At 39.6% G+C, this 20,703-nt stretch overlaps 1 protein-coding gene across 1 annotated transcript in view; it reads right to left on the bottom strand.

Annotated features, from left to right (window-relative positions):
• Window positions 1-15,086: 15,086 nt before the first annotated feature.
• LOC149831306 (glutamine-dependent NAD(+) synthetase-like) overlaps window positions 15,087-20,703 on the bottom strand; it is a 43,922-nt gene continuing 38,305 nt past the window's right edge. The window contains exons 5-7 of the mRNA XM_090012023.1: window positions 16,262-16,357; window positions 15,787-15,915; window positions 15,087-15,436 (exon numbers count right to left, since the gene is read on the bottom strand). Of these exons, the coding sequence (XP_089868149.1) occupies window positions 15,212-15,436; window positions 15,787-15,915; window positions 16,262-16,357 (450 nt within the window). The 3' untranslated portion in view covers window positions 15,087-15,211. The remainder of the gene's footprint in view (window positions 15,437-15,786; window positions 15,916-16,261; window positions 16,358-20,703) is intronic.

Here is a 20,703-nt window from a genome sequence, read left to right as displayed (position 1 = left end):
TCAAGGACGAAAATGATCCCCTCCTTAAACGGATCGGATTCAGAATATCAGATCAAGAGCTGACATTACCAAATCCTACGCGGTGGGACACGGCTTAATTAGGATTCGGACCAGGAGGTGGCATATGCCTTCCGAATCTTCAACGCCACTTGCCGCTAAGGCCTCCCCCGGATCCGGACTGATCGCCTCGGATTTTATCTGTATTTTGTGTCTATTTTTGGCTTATGTGTTCTTTGTCTTGTTTGTCGGTTTCAACGGTTGTTGAACCTGTCTTAATGTTGATATCTTTGATTCGGAGACGGGGGGGGGTTCTTTTTCTTTTTGAATTTTAAATATTCGGCACAAGGACTCCCGCTAGTTCCTGAACGAATTCTTGGGTCAAGGACGAAAATGATCCCCTCCTTAAATGGATCGGATTCAGAATATCAGATCAAGAGCTGACATTACCAAATCCTACGCGGTGGGACACGGCTTAATTAGGATTCGGACCAGGAGGTGGCATATGCCTTCCGAATCTTCAACGCCACTTGCCGCTAAGGCCTCCCCCGGATCCGGACTGATCGCCTCGGATTTTATCTGTATTTTGTGTCTATTTTTGGCTTATGTGTTCTTTGTCTTGTTTGTCAGTTTCAACGGTTGTTGAACCTGTCTTAATGTTGATATCTTTGATTCGGAGACGGGGGGGTTCTTTTTCTTTTTGAATTTTAAATATTCGGCACGAGGACTCCCGCCAGTTCCTGAACGAATTCTTGGGTCAAGGACGAAAATGATCCCCTCCTTAAACGGATCGGATTCAGAATATCAGATCAAGAGCTGACATTACCAAATCCTACGCGGTGGGACACGGCTTAATTAGGATTCGGACCAGGAGGTGGACTATGCCTTAGTTGTGGATTTAGGGTCCGAGTGGTGTATAATCTTTTATTTGGTATGATTTTAGACGGATTGTTTCAAATGTTCCTTGGATCCCGATTCTTTTAGGATTAAGTGAAAGGCCGAACCAAAATCCAACTGTTTCAGCTAGTTGGATCTGGACGGGCTTGCTGAATTTGGGCATAATACAACTGATCATTCGGATACCCGAACCCAGCCTTATGGGATGACTTCTACGCTCGATTGGAATGGACCTCTCATCATGTGTATCATGTAACAGCTATTGTCAATATTTGGGCTCTGCACGTGGTAGGGACGACTTGTGAATGCCACAAAGTTGACGGAAAGTCACAAGTTTGAAACCCACGGGTGGCATATTTTACTGCAAAGTCGAAGTCAGGCATACGCCCCGGTAGGGGTCTCAACGGGTCAAGTTTAACCGGACCCGACCTGTACCAAGTCTTATAGGATCCGAGTATGGTAATAAATAAGAAGACTCGATTAAGACCCGGGTACGGACATGAAGGTACAATTAATACATGGATTTGGGTATATATAGTTTGTGAAATTTTATACTAGACCCAGGCCGGAGTTCCAATTAAAACCCACAAATTTTCAATGTAAAAATGATAAAAAAATAGTATTTTACCAGGTATGGTTCATGTAGTTTTTATAGAGTCCAGGTCTGGTTTCTCTTATGGTGGGTCTGATTAAACCCGGGTCCAAACCTAATATCATACCTGAAAATCAGGGTCAGTCTGGTTCCACTTGGGTCCAAACCAAACCAAACCCGGCAGGTCTTTGTGACATAGCTCTGTTCAAGAATTAACCAATGCTGTCAGTATGGTTGTAAATCCGTCTATTGGTATAGTATCCGTCAGAAATCAGCTGATTCAGTTTATTTTTAAATATTTTTGAAAATATTTTTAATATTATATTAATACTTTTGTGACGCTTGTTATATGTTGGTTAAAAATTAGCGGATTCAGTTCATAATCGGAATTGGTCAGTTCCCTAGATCGTTGCTAATCACCCACGGTGTATGGCTAGTATGATATCTTGTGATGATGAAGGCCTGGAGGAGTGCGGAGCTAGATCATACTGAAGAGATACATCGGTGGTGTCAATGGTAGGTAAGGTGGGCACGTTTTCACCTTGACCCGAAAAACCCTCCAAGGGGTAATGGATTGGGGTGGGCAGTGCCTCCGGTCAAAGTGTGCACCACTTGTGCCCAACCTAATCAGGGTGATCTCGAGAGTGGCAAGTACTCTCTCTCTCTCTCTCTCTCTCTCTCTCTCTCTCTCTCTCTCTCTCTATATATATATATATATATATATATATATATATATATATATATATATATATACACACTCCCCCAACCCTACCTCTCTCTCTTTTATGTGTCTCTCTCTGTCTCCCCTACCCTACAATCACAATGCACAAGTGATAGACCCATCGGCTATAGGTCACCGCGCCCACGACCCACCTCACTTGAAGTTTTGAAGTGCTTTAGCCATCAGCTCTGGTCTAGAGGCAGCCTCCAACGTGCATAGGACTAGGCCCTTTATCTTTTTCTCTCATTACTCCTCAGGCTGGTGCCCCGGCCATTCATCATTTGTTTTTTGTTTTTTTTTTCAGGCCCTTTGTGAGGATTAAGGGTTTTGGTGATTTTTAAAATTAGTATTTAAATTTTTTTTATTATGCTTTTTTTCAATCATTATATGAAATTAAAAATATTGTTTGTTATTATTAGGATTTAGGTTTTCGATTTACGTTTTCTTAAATAGTTGCATTGCAATAACTAGGGCTTAGGGCTTTTTGTGTTTTTTTTAATTAGCATTTTTTTTAATTAGATGGATATTAATTAGTTGTTTTTGCATTTTTTTAATCAACATTAGTCATGATATTCATACTTGATTTTAGTTAAAAATTTAGCGGTTTTATTATTATTTTTCAATTAGCTTTTGTATGAAAACTATGAATGATGTTTGTTAGGATTGAGGTTTTTATTTTTTTAAATAGCATAAATATTTAATTAGATTTTAAAAACTTTTGTGTTTTAATGAATAACATTTAGATTTTTAGTTTGTTTTTAAATAAAATAAATATTTAATTTAAGTATTTTTGCATTTTTAATTAACATTAAACATGATTTTACATGCTTGATTAGCATAACTAAATAATTGATGATGTAATAACTAAGGTTTCAATTTTGTATTTGTTAAAATGACATGAATTTTGGATTATTCTTTTAAGGTTTTATGTATTTTTTTTAATTAGCATTGTTTATGAATAATGGATTATTGACTTTGGTTAGAACTTAAAATTTTAGAAGTTTTTTCAATTAACATAAATGAGAATTTTAGGATTGTTTTGTTTCACTATGCATTTTTTTTCAAATAGCAATAATCATGATTCTATCTTTGCTTTCTGTTATGGATTTATGGTTTTTTTTGTTTTTTGTTTTTAATTTGTTTTGGTGTTTGATATATATATATATATATATATATATATATATATATATATATATATATATATATTGCTTTAGTATTCGATGTATATATATTATATATTATATATTTATATTGTTATAGAAATTATTATTATTTTTTACTGTGCATTTATGCCCAACTAGATCCACCCCTAATCGGTGGTAATCAAAAGAGCTTGTTGACGTAGGGGTGTTGGTTGGAAGCACATTGATGCCTTGGTGGGTGATTCAATTGGGTTGTTTCAAGGGTAGGTCGCTTAAGGCAGGGTGGTCATGGGGCTCCACCTGATGTTTTTCTCGTTTCGGCATTGGGGAATCAAAAGTGTGTTTTTTCCCAGTGATGTGATGGCTGCAACTGCCTTGTGGAGGATTTTTGTGTGGACTTAGAGAATTTTTTGTTTCATGTTTGCTCATCAAAGTAGTGGCAAGGATTGATTGATTGATTATGACTTTGTAACCATGTAATCTTACTTCTTGTATGTGGTAAAATCTCCAAAAGGTGATTATCATGAGATTAAAAACAACACCTTCAAACAGTGCGGGTCCATGGTGATTGACACCGCGGATGGCTTTGCTGGTACTAGCACTTTTTAACAGACAAAGTCTATTTACATTAGGGGTGTCAACGGGACCGCTTTAATTCGGATCCAAATGAAACCAGATTTGGATAAGATTTTCAGGTATGGTATCGGGTCCAAACCTGGGTCTAATTGGGTCCATTATAAGAAAAACCATATCTGGACCTAATAAGAACTACATGAACCAAACCCGGACCATACCTGGTAAACCATATTTTTTTATCATTTTTACATTGAAAAATTATGGGTTTTAATTGGAGCTCGGGTTGGGCCCGTGTCTGGTATAAAATTTCGCAAACTATAACCAGGTCCATGTATTAATCGGATCTGAACTTGGGTCTTAATCAGGTCTTCTTATTTATCACCATACCTGGACCCTGTAGTGTTTGGTTTGTATCGGTTCTAGGTAAACCAGGCCCGTTGATGCCCCTAATTTACATAGTGAGGATGGTATTCGCTACCCTCGTGTATGGGTAAGGAACCCTAGAGAGAGAGAGAGAGAGAGAGAGAGAGAGAGAGAGAGCATTCACCATTCAACATTACCAAAATACATCCAACAGAATATTGGATGGGAGAGACAAAAGAGAAACATAAGAGCAAAAAAACCATAATCTAGATAGTGATTTTGCATAGATCAGAGTACAAGCCGATCAGCCCCTCCCCCCTACTATTTAACTTAAGAGCTAGATACACATCAGACATGACCCGTTGCCGAAGCCTTCCGAAATCGAATTTGATGCCCCTGAAAAAGATGCCGTTTCTTTCGGTCCATATGACCCACCATGCTGAAAGCAACCAAACCCGCCACAATAATCTCCATTTTTTTTTGTCGTACAATCCTGGGACCAAGCAAGAGGTCCCGAATAACGGAGCACGGATGAGTTTGAACAGGTGGTGCATCCCAAGTTTGAAAAAATAAGTCTAGAACGACTGGGCAGAGCCAAAATAGGTGAGTCGTGTCCTCTACAGCCTTTTCGCAAAGAACGCACATGCTTGGAAATTAAATCCCCCGTTTCCTGACATTAATTTGGGTTTGAACACGATCCAGAGCCACAAGCCACGCCAAAGCTTTTGCCCTTGGAGCTAGCCCCTTACCCCACATACAATCACTGGGAAACCAGTCCATCCCGGACGACAACAAGGAATGGTAAATTTGCTTAATGGAGAACCTATCTCCGCTCGCCATGGCCCAGTGAAGCCATGGCAGGCCATGGACCGGCCTAAGATCTCTGCCACTGAAGGATCGAAGTGTCTTCCGCCACTCCAGCCAGAGGGACGAGCAACACACTGAACTAGGTGTGGAAAGAAGGGATTCATGTAGACTACCATATTTTTGCCTAACAAACGTAGCCCAAGAAGATTGAGATGTGAAAGCTTCCCAAGCCCACTTCAAGACTAAAATGATGCTCCTCTTTGTCAGAGCTGGAATCTCCAAGCCGCCTCGCTGCCTCGGGAGAACGATCTGTTGCCAAGAAACAAGCGGGTACTTTTTGTGCGACACATTCCCAGACCAAAGGAAGTGCGAAAGCAAACGGTTAATCGTCTGCTCTACTATCGTCGGTATAATAGACATGCTCATTCGAAACTCTGGTAATCTAGCTAAAACATGGCGAATGAGCGTCACTCGTCCCGCAAAACATAAATATCGAGCCTTCCAAGCCTGCAATCTCTCTTGCACCCGCTCTATGGTAGACATCCAAGTAGAAGTTCCTACTGGCTGCAGAGAGTGCAACGATAGACCCAAGAAATTGACAGGAAGGTCAGATATTGGGCAGTTGAAGATCCTTGCAGCAGCCGATTGGAGAAGAGGGTCAGCATTGAGTAAGACCAGAGCGCACTTACTCTCGTTCAGGCGAAGGCCTGAAATTGCAGCGAAGACTTTAATAATGAAGCACAACCTGTACATTTGATTAACATTCGCATGTCCAAATATTAAAGTATCGTCTGCATATTGAATTGTGTGACCAACAAAACCAGGAATGCCCAAGGATTCCAAGAAGCCTGTTTCTTATGCCCTTTTCATGAGAATAGGTAAACCATCTACTGCGATATTAAAAAGGATAGGTGCTAGAGGACAACCTTGTCGTACACCTCTAGCCAACTTGAATTCTTCCTCTCTCATTCCATTGATGCAAACTGATGATACAAATTTTGTGACCAACTCCTTAACCCATGCTATAAACCGGCTGCCAAACCCCATATTTGTTAGAGATTCAATCAGAAAATCCCATGCTAGACTGTCATAAGCTTTGTGAAAATCCAATTTTAGCATGAAGTGCGGTGATCCAGTCGACTGTAAAGAGTGAAGAAGCTCAGTTGCACAAATAAAAGATCCTTGCAAACTTCGACCTGGAATAAAAGCACCCTGGTTCGGAGAAACAAGTTGATCAATGACAGCGCGCAATTGATTAGCCAACACCTTAGATATAATGCGATACAGAGCACCCATCATCGAAATCGGCCTGAAGTTGGATATGTCTGACGCCCCTTGCCTCTTAGGAATCAAAGAGATGACTGTCACATGATATGGTTTAGGCAACCTCGCATTACGATAGAATTCATCGAACAAGTGGAGCAGGTCAGTTTTAACACTTGACCAAAATGCTTTAAAGAAGTCGATGTGAAAACCATCAAGGCCTGGTGCCTTCCATCCCGATAGTTCTCTAATAGCATTCGAAATCTCCACTTCAGTGAATCTAACCTGCAAAGAAACAAATTGGTTTGCCGCCAACCGCTTATAACCCATATCGCCGATGACACCCCCGACGCCTAAGTCGGCCGAATACAACCTGGAGAAATAAGAAGTAATAGCTGGCAGACAATTGTGCGGACCAAACTGACATCCATCGATCTCGATCGAGAGTATCCAGTTCTTATTGTATTTATTTGATGCGTTCATATGAAAAAATCGTGTATTATCATCGCCATTAGCCAACCATGCAACTCTAGCCCTCAACTTCCATCTAAGCTCATCTCGTGCTCTCCATTCTGCAACGAGAGCAGAGAGTACGACGATACGCTCCTGCAGCTGAAGCACTTGACCCTCCGGTACACCAACAAGATCGACCTGACGTTGGGCCAAATCGGAGAGCTCGGCTTCCCACTGGCCGATGAACCTAAACTTGTTCAGGTTATTAAAACTTAGCCATTCCTTAATACGTTTCCGAAGACGAAGAAGCTTAGCATGGATGCGGATGGCCACCCAAGATCCCGTAGTAGGTTGAGCCCACGATTGACCTACCAACTGCTGAAAGTCTGGTACCCGAAGCCACCATTCCTCAAAGAAGAACCTACGACACGCCTTGAAGCCTGCGCCCCACGAAACAGTCATTTGTCCATGATCGGACATGGTCCGTGGCAGCAGACAAGCAGTGACATCCGAAACTGCGTGAAATAGTTCTGGGGAGAGAAAAACCCGATCAAATATCCGCAAGCAAGAGCGAGACCTCATATTTGACCACGAGAATTGCTCCTCCACATGAGGTACTGAGTAAAGTTGGTTCCGCTGAACAAACTCCTGAACTGAGAAGAACCGGTAAACTAGAATCCTGCGTGGACAACAGGCAATTGAAATCCTCTCCTAAACACTGAAGAGCTCCAAATGCAACCAGAACTCGATCCAAATCAGCCCAAAACATTGATCGCGAAGTAGACACGACAGGACCATACACAAACGTGAGAACAACATCTTGCAGTGATGGCAACAAGTTTGCAGAAAGGGAGATTGAATAAAGACCAATATCTACTATCACCACCTTAAGAGAAGCTTTCCAAAGAACCAGGATTCCCCCAGCAAACCCAACGGACGACTTAAAAGCATATGCCGCACCTCTCCATAAGAAAGATACCACTATTAATGGAATATCCTCCATTTTGGTTTCACAAATTGCAACGACATCCGGACTTTCATACCTAATCCAATTAGCTAAAAACAACCGCTTACGGGGGCAATTCATGCCTCTAATATTCCAAATACACATCTTCATGATAAATAATCAGACAACACCCTAGTACGCCTTTGCCTGACTGAGCGTCGAACTGAGCTGGAGCCATCTGTCTGAATCTGGGCTTGCGAACGGGCCAATGATTTAGCTCTACGAAGACTATTTGTGACCCTGACCGCCAATCGTGCTCGAGGAACAATCTGTTGTTGGATCGAAGAAAGCTGCCCGATTGAAATCTGCACTCCTAGTGTCTGCATAGCCTCGACGAATGACATACCCCATATGTCAAACAAGTCATCGACCCCCTGCGACTCACCCCCCAAACTTGACGAATCTGGGCAAGGTTGTGGATGCACTGGTTGCAAGCAGGAGGCCCCCGAGTTCCCCTGAACTGATGCTTCGATACCCTCCATGGGACAACCCCCGTCTTGATCGGGCAAGCAGTCCGCCGAACTCAAAAAGTGAGTTGGGTGTAGCATGCAAGGTGACAACGAGATCACGCAGATAAAACCCAAAACACACGTTGGGGCAGACCCCATGCACACCAGGACGCCTTTGCATGGTAGGAATATCGTCAGAATACGAATTGTAGAATCGACTGAACACAAGCTCCCATGATGATCGAAAAATGAACGGGCCCAGGATCCATCATGGGCGACAGATGCAGCACAACTCCCAGAAGCAAGATCGTGATGGCGGCCCAATAGTTGAAGAGGCAAACCGGATGAACATATAGAGCCCGAAGAATTCTCAACGCAAGTGGACCCACACTCCATCTCGAAAGCAGTTTTACTCATTAATTCATCAGGGCGGATGAGACATATTGTCTGCTTGGAAGGACGCTTCTCGATAGACGCTTTAGGATACGAGCGGTATAACTCTGACGACCGACCGACATCATGGGATGGACAGACGACACTGGATGCCTTCAACGGTACCCAAAGCGAACCTATCTTAACCGCCGAAAATGAAGAGGTACCTGCCTCCATGGTACACACCTGCGCCACATCACTGAAAGATACAACAGGTCGACGAGGGTCATGGACCCGGTGCCTGGCGTGTGATGAAGGTTCCGGCATACGAGACTTGCCAGAGAGGCAAATAATATGACGATTTTTTGAACGATCCGAGCCACACCTATGATAGAAAACTCTTGAACGAAAGTTGCGATTGAAACAGACAGTACACCACCAGTATTCCGGCTTCGCCCGACACGTATCCGCCCGTCGCCTAAGGCTGCAGAAAGAAGGTTGCCACGTCGGCCAAACCAGATTCCACCCCTCTAGTACATCCTTGTTAGAGTAGGGCCGAAAAAAAGGAGCATTGAGCAACCCTTGAATCTCATTTTCTTCCAAAGCTTCCCTGTGAAGAGACTTGACAAACCACCGAACATCCCTTATATCAAGCGCTCGTCGACACAAACCGCGGGCCAAGAACCCAAATAATGATGCGAAGAATCCCTGAGATAGCCTAAACGGGACCCTAACCGAAACTCCCCACTTCTGGAGCGACACCGCGAAGTCCCAAGCATTAATACCCTTCGCTAACTCCAAGAGAGCTTTTTTGTTGTGCGAAATTGACCGACTACACGAGAGACTCCAAAATCGATCCAACCCCCGCAACTTGCCTCTCATCATCAGCAGAGAGAGAGAGAGAGAGAGAGAGAGAGAGAGAGAGAGAGAGAGAGAGAGAGAGAGAGTTACCCTGCTGCTTCGACAAGGATGCCTTCATGATGAAGGCGCAGAAGGATCTGAAGGCGGTAGACGAGAAACTTTTTCTCTCGAACAGGAACAAGGAATCCACCAGAGCTCTTTGGGCACCAAGGGTCGCAGCGACGAGACGGTGGGGTTGGTGGTGCAGTCGAGGCTGAACGCTCTCCTGGCTTCACGGCCGGCGGAAGGGAAGGCTCCAGCAGTGGCTGGAACACCCAACAAAGAGAGAGTTCTGAGTGAGGAGCGACGAGCGGGAGCGATGCACAAAACCCCAGTGGTGGGGGCGGTGGAGACAGTCGGCGAACGGGGGAGGACGGCCTCGCTGGTCTCTGACAGCGGCTGAAGAGGGTTAAGGTAATGGCTGCCCTCCGGTCGGCGCTCGAGCGGAGAAGAAACGCAGGGGGAAGGAGAAAAAAAGGCGAAGAAAGAACAGAGGAAGAAGGGGAAGACGACGTCGGAGGGAAGAGTCGGCGACAGACCGGAATGGTGGTGCCCTTCGGCCAGCAAGGGGGTTGGCGACGATGCGGCTCCGGCGAGGCCGCGGACGGGGAAAGGAAAGAGGAGGAGCGAACTTAGAGAGAGAGAGAGAGAGAGAGAGAGAGAGAGAGAGACTGTTTTGACCCAATCTGCTTTTAACATGGTTCCAATAGTGGTAATAGGCCCTTGGATATAGTGTTTTAATGTAAAAAAATTGTTTCTTTTCAGGTTTGAGAGAGAGAGAGGCTGTTTTGACCAAATCTGTAAAAAAAAGTTCTTTTGAGGTTTGAAATTTTGGTAGATTGCGTGGTGTTGATTTTTCAACCCTAGTAAAATCTGACATACAAAAAAAAAAAACATGATCCAAACGCTAGTTTTTATTAAACCTAATACGTATATCACATCCAGATGGTTTAATGTAAAAAAACCCTGAAAAATAAAAATAATGCATTTTTTTTACTAGGGGTTCCATACCCACAAGGTAGCAAACATTACCCTACATAATGTTCCCTAATAAAAAGTCTATGAGATAGAGAGCATAAATGGAGTCACACACTAAAAGAGCATGAAGGGCATAAATAATCTCACGGGAAAATATTGGATACCCTCAGGTGTAACTCATTGGTAAAATGGATATTATCTATATGGCTTGTTTAGCAAAAACATCATGGTAAAAACAAATCTTTTGAGGACTACAAAATACATTAGTCCACAACCAGTGATACATATTATCGTTTTTTGAAAAAAAAAACATGAAAAAACAGAAATTGGTTTAACATTTTAAACAATTTCTTGTGAGATTTCCAAAATAGTCGCCAACATTTCCATTCAACTATAAAATATCATGTTTTTATCATGATGTTTACATTTTTAATGATTATTTTTCATGAAATATATGCATTTTTCATTTCATCACAAAGACTATTTTTTGAAATTTAAATTTTTTATTTTACCGATACTTTGCGGAAAAACATGAGAAATGTAAAACAATTGGATTTTCCATAAGATTAGGCTGCCCAAATTTGATGAAAAGGTTAGGTGCAATATGATTGGACAAATATTTGTGCCTTAAGCACCTGATCACCCTCTATTTTGGGAACAGGGCAAAGCATGATGGAGGGCAATCAGGTGCTTAATGCACAAATTTTGTGCCAGTACCCGATCGGGACTCCCAAATTTGCTATGTTGTCAAGATTTTTTGATTAACAAAGTTATATGTTTATATCAAAACCACTCAATTCAAAGTGCATTTTTTAATAAATGAACCATGCTGAACACATCCATGTGGTCAATTAATCAAATAATGCTTCTACCTATGAGATTCGCTATACAATGGTACTATAAACTGTAGCCAATATTTTATTTCATCTTTACATAACATGTTATCTTTGGTGATTGTCACATCCGGCAATGGCCATAAAGCTTGAACCAGTTTACAAAGTTCGCCCCCTTTTTACTTTCGGTCTTCCTTAAACTTCTTATGGAGTTGAATGAAAGGAGTCCTGATGATACCACCACCACCACCCCCTCCCCCACCCACCCACCCCCCCACCCACCCCAATCCTGTTATAACCTTACCATATATAGAGAGTAGAATTTGGACTGCACAATAAGCCAAGCCATACCGGGCCGTCTAAGACCAGTTGGAACTTGTCCAACTAAATAAATGAGCCAAGCTTGAGCAGGGGCTCATGCTCATCATAATTGGAAAACTCGGCCAGTCAACTCGCCCAAGTTGACTCAGATTGGAACCTAGCCAAGTTAAAAAAAGTTATATAACTCGGTTAGGACCAAACTTGGCTGAATCAGCTAACACTCACTGAGTTTATCATTGACTCGGCTGAGTCTTAGCTACCATGTTGAAAATTAAAGGTTTTGCTAAAAATTCAAAACATTAACTAAAAGCATTAAAAAAGTTTGGGCCAATTAAAAAAGAACTAAATTTGAGAATCATATATATATATATATATATATATATATATATTCTACAAACAATTATACCTACAGTCAAGTGGGAATGTCACTATGTGAGTTGTTTTGACTCAATCAAACCTCATAGACATGTTCAAGATGCCAAATTTAGTAAAAATCAACCATTGGATCATGTTTTTTCGACAAAAAAATGTTATTTGCTAAATTGATTGTAAATAGAATGGATTGTAGCAATATATAAATATATAATGGTACATGCTTGAGTTATATAGATTTAAGCTCCAAATGCAAAATCTAACCTTTGGATCATGTTTAACATGTTCTATTTATTATTTCTATATGTTAAACTTGATTGAAATATGATGTTTGATGTCATTTCTAAACTATCCTTATTTTCATGAATTGTGAGTCATCTATTTTCACTATAAAAAATAAGATCTATAAAGTATTAGACACAATAAAACATGTTAACGTAGTAAATAAACCATAATTAGATCTATCATTTCGTGGCTAAATTCATACAAACACAAACAAGAGTGTGCACCACCATAAGGTATCATAGTACAAAACCATCATATATTTTTCACGTACACATATAGGGAAGGGTGGAATATTGGACGCTCATTTCATCTGATGTTATTAGACGCAGTTGTGCCACTGATGGCATGCGTAATCAGCAGTGCAAAAAATTTTTGCACAAAAGTGGCCTTTAGGTGCTGTCTTTTCTACCAGTAGAGGCCCTTCAGTTATAATGCTTGTTTTGCGCAAAATCAGCGTGCACCGATCAACGGTGCATACTTTTCCAACGTCGGCATCCACTGTTACTCTCATCCAGGGGCGTAGCTAAGGGGGGGCAGGACTGGGCTGTAGCCCAGTCCTGCCTCCCCAAACAGTTAATTTTTTTTTAAAAGCCCAGTCCTAGCCCTGCCCTGATTCCATATGAAATAGATTTTTATCCATTTTTTAGCCCAGCCCTGACTGCAGTAAATAGTTTGATTTGTCCATATGAAATAGATTTTTATTAATAATTGTAGCCATTTTTATTTTATCTCAAAAAATTTTTTTTTCGGGGGCGCTGCCCCCGAACCCCCGACTGTTACACAAATACAATTTTTTTTTCTACACCCCTGTTTGCCCCCCCCCCCCCTCACATGAATCCTAGCTACGCCCCTGCTCTCATCTCTCCCTCTTTATATATATATATATACATATATATATATATATGGATTAATCTAACAATAAACTAATTGCTGTTAACACTAGATGAATTCAATCATATTAAAATAACTAAAAAAAAAGCCTTAAAAATAATATTTTTTAATATATGATTGATTTTTTAAGTCAAAAAGGTAAATTTGATGGATTCATAAAGTTACTTTTTTGGGAAAGGAGTTTGACTTTTCAAATCCCTTAAGTTCAAAAAACTTTTCAATTCCCATGAAGATACATGGACTTTTTACACAGAATCAACATTGTTCTGATTCAACCCGTTACAACTCGCATCAAATTGAGGAGCCCCCAATCCAGCCCATAGGATTTTCACTGACCCGAGGTGACCCCAATCCAATCCCAAACCCTAATAAATAATAAATTACAAGAGAAACAAGTTCAAAGATCCAATAATCTATCATTCTTTACTTATTGATCAAACAGACCAACACAAAAAAAGATTCAAAGTTCCTAAGAAAAAAATTACGAAAAAGTGAACCAGCTGGGTAGACTCAGGATCAAACGGCTGGACCTGTAACATCGTAACCAATGCATCACGCCACGGCATCCTACAATACTGCAAACAGAAATATGCCTATGCACGTGGACCTTGCTGTCCTTGTGACCTATAAATGCTGGCAATGCTATTCACTGAAAGAATAACCGAATGAATGGGAGATTCAAGAAAAGCCTGCTTAGATTTCATAAGGAGGACGGATCAGGTGCAATGTGACCACACACTTTTGGTGTGCTCCGGAACCTGATCACACACCATCTGCTGTTGGGCCCCACAACTGATTGTCTCTTACCAAAGAAGGTGGGTGATCAGATGCAACAACACTACGGATGTAAATGGTTCAGATTCAGGTCGGATGTGGCCAATACCAAATTAGACTAATTGAATGTTGACTAAAAGTACTCGAATTCGGATTCAAATTGGGATGGTGAAAAGCTCATACCATATCCAGTTTTTTTACACATAATCAGATTCATATATCCATCAAATCTGGATATTTGTCAAATTAGGTAGGAAAAAAAATCAAAACCATATCCGCATTCAATTATAATTGAATATCAATTTAGCTTACCAAATCCTACTAAACAGAGTTGGATTAAAATTCAATCCATTGACATCTCTAAGCAGCACACTAGAAGTATTCAATCAGATTGCGCCTGATCATCCCTCATTTCAAAAAGAGAAAAGGAAAATTGGCATTTAATGATCAATCGAGAAAATGACAACAATAGCTCTTGTTCACACTCTGTCTGACTGTCAAATATCAAACATAAGCGACAAACAGTAGATTGGGCCAAAGGTCGTTTATCATCCAGCAAAAATACGGCATCATCATTAACTAAGATTGAAAAAATAGAAGCGTATATCATGCAATTTCACTGAAAGAAAAGCAATAAATTTGCTATCTTTCGTTACCTCGAGACACCTTGACCAAACTGTGAGTCGGTGGCAAATTTAGGCAATAAAAAAGCAAAAGCCACACAAAGACAACATTTACCAAAGAAAACAGTAACTAAATAAATGATATTGGCTTTTCCAGGGCTGGACTCCGACTAGAGACCTAAAATCTAGGATAATCTTAGAACTCAAGCGCATGTTCACAATCTCATTTCTATCAAGGTGCCCTTCAACCATCTGATGCTGTATTGCTAAGATTAACTTGGATCCATCTATCTTTAAATATACCAGCCAAACAAGTGCCTTAGCCACCACTATCCTTGGCATAAGGTTGTCATATCAGCTCCAACCAAAGTCCAAAGAGAAGGCTGAGAGAGAGAGAGAGAGAGAGAGGAAAAGAATAATCTATGCATGGGAAAATATTCAGACACCAAAATCTTTTGAGGAAGAAACAGAGAAAGACCAAATGCAACTACCATGATATGAATTAGAAAGATAAGGGTCAACAACATGTTGCATGAATTACATCTTATTACCCCCATAAAAGCAGAGATATCAAAATACCTACCAAACTATCAAAATTACAAGCCAGTCCTCGGGTTTCCAGCGTCAGCTGCTGCGACCCCCATTCCAGTTGCATGGACCATGGAAACTTCCAAATCTGTTGGCTCCTTAGGTTTTACCACAAGGATGCTGCCAGCTGCACCTTTCTGTACAAGTTCATCAATCTTGCGGAACTGATAAGGCCACCTTGTATTGTATAAAAACTGGCGAAGATCAAATCTATTGTCTTCTGGTGAATAACTCTGCAGGAAACAATGTTGTCTTTCTTAATTTTCCATGATTAGTGAAAGCCTTCAGAAATTCTGCATATCCTCACTACTTAAAAATTCAAGAATAGAAAAAATAGGCAAATGTTTGAGCACAACCTGAAAAAAAATAAGTCGAATGAAATAAACAAAATGAAACCATATGGAGTTATAGACATTGGAGGGCTGAAGGAAAAAAAAGAATAAGAATTTCTACTCCAAAAGACATTAGTTTCCACATTTTAAAAATAAGTCAAGTCTCTTATATCTAAGTTGAATATACTTCATAGAATGCAAGCATAGACAATTGAATAATTAGTCAGTCAAGATCTACATAATGAAAATACCTCAGCATGATATGATGGCGTTAGGACAGTCATCTTATGCCGATTCATTGAGTAGTACTTAAAGAAGTGCTTGACCTTTGCCGCAACCTCAGAAGGAGTAAGCCTACCATGCCACGTGTGAACAAGGTTCTAAAACATAAAAAATAAAGCTATAAATAACAGACATTAACCAAAGTATAATGCTATGAACACCTTTCCATCAGGTACAGCTCCACTGCAATGGATACCACACCAAGTTAGTCCATAGGAGTACTTGATCCCTTGATGTTTGCTACAGTTGATCGATTCCATGTCATAAATGCATGTGTGTGCTTACATGTGCACACATAATAAGAAAAAACAATAAGATAATTTCATCTCTCAAACAATCTGAGTATAATAAGTAAAAATAATATTATTTAACTATGTCATCATAAGAAGGGTTGTTGCACAACCTAGATAATAAACTGTGTTAACCTGAGTTTATGAGAGTAACCTGAAACATTGAGACAGGGCCACATCGGAAAATCTTTCTAAGCCGTCCATAGAATGATAACTCCTCATATGTCATGCCCATATCCACTTCATCTAACTGTGCCACAAAGACAGAACGTTAGACCATGAACTCACATTTTTTATTCAATCTTACTTATTGTCGAATTAGTTTTTTAAATAGAAAAAGCAAATTATTTCATTTCCATCAACTATCATGTTATCATGGCTTTGTATTTGTTGCGATCTTCATTGACAAGTTTAATGTAAATCCATCTACTAATTATGGGATCAGCTGATCCTTGATCTGCAACAATACAAATGTCATTCTAGTTGAAAACCATTTGAACAAACAGATGATAAAATAAAAACTATCCTGCATACAAAAAGTGTTTCCCTCTACCACAAAACAATATCACTGGATGTTCACATGGCAATATAGATAAAGTTTGATACCAGTGGGGCCAATATGAGGCATATTGATAGCTTGCAAACCCATGCTTTTGAAATTCATTTGCAAGTAACTGATCTGCGGCTTGCACAGGTCAACAAATGAACCAGATAGGTCAATATGTCCATGCAGTTAGCTTAATCGCCTGTCTGAGTCAAGGCATCACTCAAGTTTATGTTCAGTCCAGGTTTGATCACATAAAGGGCATACAATATTGAACACAAGTATGGGCACATTTGATTGAAAATAAATTCCTCAGGCATGTGTGAAAAAATCAGACAAACAACTAAATAGTTGCTAAAACAGAAGTCTGATGTATGCATCTTATAGGTACCATAAGTAGTGCAGGAATGTGTGAGAGCTTGCAGTTTCCTCAGGCTATCTGGCTCTTTAGTTGCTACTTTCTCTTTTGTGAGCCCTCCACTTGAGGGTATTAATGCAGTTAGACTGTCACCTTCATCTGCAATTGAGTTTTGTCTGATGAAGATTTACTTCATTACCAGCTCTTTGAGGACGAACATGAGAAAGCAATCACTAGAGACATCATTTTTTTCTTATGCACATTATTGTAATTACAGATCTTAGGGAATTTTAATAAATTTTACTTCATATCTTTCATTGTTAACATAGTAAAAAATGAGGTATATGAGTTTTTCATCAGTGGAAACTAATGAATAGTGAGGCCCACCATACTGCATCTTCATCCTTTTCTCTCACATTTTCACTTTGAGATGGCATCACTGGGGCCTGTATCATTTTAAGCTGCACATTGTAGGCATTCAAACTTACTTTATGTGAATGTATCACTCACCTAACATTCTAAGTAATGTACGGGCTGAGATTCTTACTAGTTTGGAAGTAAATAGAAGGGAATGGGCATGACTTGATGCACAGCCACCACAAGATGTTGCCCAGTTATCACAAGATTGTTAAATATGTGTATATGTTATTGTTCACATATATATATATATATATATATATATATATATATATATATATATATATATATATGTGTGTGTGTGTTTCTTCTCTTGTAATAAGTAATACCCACTAGGGGTACTTTTGCAATTCTGCATGTGTAATAGGTCCTGCCCATTAGGGGCAGATTTGATATTTTTTATTTCTTTTATTTTTCCTTTTTTGTCTTTCCTTTTTTATGTAAGGGCATTATGGTCTTTATGCCATATACCTGTTGGGGCTCCCCAACAGCTATATTTCTAGCTGTTGGGGCCTCCCCAACAGCTATAATGTCCCCCCTTTAGTCCCTCTTTAGCCTATATAAAGGACATCTTGTCCCCTTTGTGGGAATGCTTCTCTTGAGCATTTGTTAATATAATAAAATTATATGTTTTATGTCTTTGTGTTATGCCCATTAGTGGCTTATTAGTTCTTGAGTGTTTGTTCTAGCCCTTAGTGGCTTATGTGCACCATCCCATAGTGGATTTGTGTGTGCACCTCTCTTCCTATTTCATTACAAAGATGTCATCCCTGATGGAGAACACTGAATATTCGCTGAAAATGACTGATGTATTTTATAATTTTATTATACAAGTTTATGTAATGAAATTTACTTGATGTTAATGGCTTAATGCACATCTATGTTTAATTGATCTTAATGCTTAATTTTTTTTCCTATTGCATTTTTTTCTATTTTTCCTGATTTTTTAGTGTTTTTCTGTTTTTTTGTAATTTTGTAAATGTGTTTTTTCCTATATCTTATGATACAATATGATATAGTACGATATGCCTGTCTTCCTTTCTGATACAGATTTCAAAACACTTTTTTCAACATTGGCATGCTGGAATTTTATTAGGCATGCTTATTCTAAAGAACAGTGGAGAAGTTTCATTTGGATTAAGGATCAGATACCTCATGAATCTTGGTTTGTTTATATCTTTATATAGCAGTTGCTAATAGGCTTCCAATTCTTGATAGACTTGAGAGAAGAGGTATATTTACGGCAAATGGATGCTACTTGTGTACAAGCTCGGAAGAAAATCATGATCATCTGCTTTTAAGTGTAATGTGGCCAAATCAAGTGGTGGTTTTCCAAGAAATTCCAAGCTAGCTGGATGACTGGGAATCTTGCAAAGCTGTCTTCAATACTGTAATTTGGATATTATGATTTATTTGGAATAAAGTCGTGCATGATGACACAGGTTGGGAGATTGATAGCATTGAGAAAAATTTGGTTTTCCTATAAGGAAATTATACTGAAAATCAAGTGGACAGACTTTGAACTAACTCAGGTTAAAATCTGGTTAAATGGACAACCAGTTATTGATCAATATATTGCTCCACCGTACGATTGTACTCGTTTGCAGTTAGCTGGTTGGGCGATGTCTTCTGGTAAAAGATTTGCTTTTGCAGTTCAGACACAGCAGTAGGTTCTATTCAAGGGTTTATGTTCAATTTCATTTTGACTGAAATAAAGTTTTTTCTTACGTTCCAAATCAAATCCAATCTACTAAGTTGCAGATTATTTCCAATTAGGAAATTGATGGCGTTTTAAAGACAGTTGGAAGGGCAAATGGAATAATTCATCTAGTATTTTGTCATGCCTATCCAAATTTTTGGATGTTTCTGTCTTTGTTAAGGGACCAGATTTGTTGATTTTTTATTTATTCTCTGTAGATATTGTGGTGGGAAATTTTATGTATTGGAAAAATAAACCACCTTATCATCAGGCTGCAAGTGAATCTTTCCTCATGGATACTGTGTAAATGCCTTTTCAATGAACGCAAATTTTGGGGTAACCCCACAGCATTATTCATCAAAAAGGAAATGGGTAGGTGTGTATTATGCAGCTGTCAGAAGGTGTACTGTAGGTGTATACATGATTTGATACACAGAAGAGGATAGCTCAATACAAACACAAAACACAATCAAAATAACAAGTCTTTTTTACCTGCTGACTGAGATCTGCAAAAGTATGTTTGAGTAAAATTCAAAATTATAAGCACAAGCATAATTAAGAAAAACTTCAGTCATTTAACAATAATGCCCACACACAACGCTTCCCTTAACACTTGTATGACACTTCAAACATGATAACAAAAACATTAATAAGGAATGGCTTGAGGAAAAGGTCCCCTCCCCCAGTTCATGAAATATGAAACCACAAATAATTAATCATGTCAGAAGTTTTATACGCTTTCCGAATAATGCATTACCCTTTCGTACTTAAGTGAAATGCCATGGGGAAATAGTAATAGTAACAATATCTTATAACCAGTCAAGAGAAAGACCTGGGAATAATTGGAACGGATAGGTTCCAACTCTGCAGTTGGAGGAGCTGCTTCGACTTCTGCCAAAGATGTATATCCAAGATTAACAGAAGCCCAGCGAAGGAATGCACGGAGATCCACTTTACTAATACTCCCAATTGGATTAATATCAGCCGAGCTACAATCATACTGTACCAGGAAATGAAAAATATCACACAAAAAACTCAATGACAGGAACAATTGAGACTCAATAAAGGAAAAAGAACGATGGAGACTTAATAAAGAAAAATACAACTGCCCCATCAAATGCATATTAGGGATGTATAACAAATGGTTGTAGAAATTCACACCTTGGTTAGGTACCCTCGCAATGCTTCATCAACATTTGAACTCCCAAGCACAAGATAAAAGCCAGATTTGTTATGAACCCAAGGCATGAGAGACGCTAGCATAAAAGATACGACCATTCTTACTCGAGCTTGAATATTTTGCAGTGCCAGGTTCTCCGTGTTTGAGCCACCATCAACCTTTAAAGAAGGCTTCTGTTAATGCTGTGACCCAACTAGACTAGAAATAACACATTAAATGAAACACATTCATGTGCACACATGCAGAAAAGGAAAACAGACATGGACATGAAAGATGTAAAGAATGTTATGGCCTGATAAGGGGTTGATTGACCCATGAAATACTCTAGCAACCACTAAAATCCATGTAGTCAAGAAAGAGCTCCAGCTTACCACTGGTTTAAGGCCTGGTATGGACTT

The sequence above is a fragment of the Nuphar pumila genome, chromosome 7, assembly GCF_984573655.1.
Source record: "Nuphar pumila chromosome 7, dmNupPumi1.hap1.1, whole genome shotgun sequence".
NCBI lineage: Eukaryota > Viridiplantae > Streptophyta > Magnoliopsida > Nymphaeales > Nymphaeaceae > Nuphar > Nuphar pumila.
Note: the sequence above shows the minus strand (reverse complement) of the source record. Positions and strands in the feature narration are given on the sequence as shown.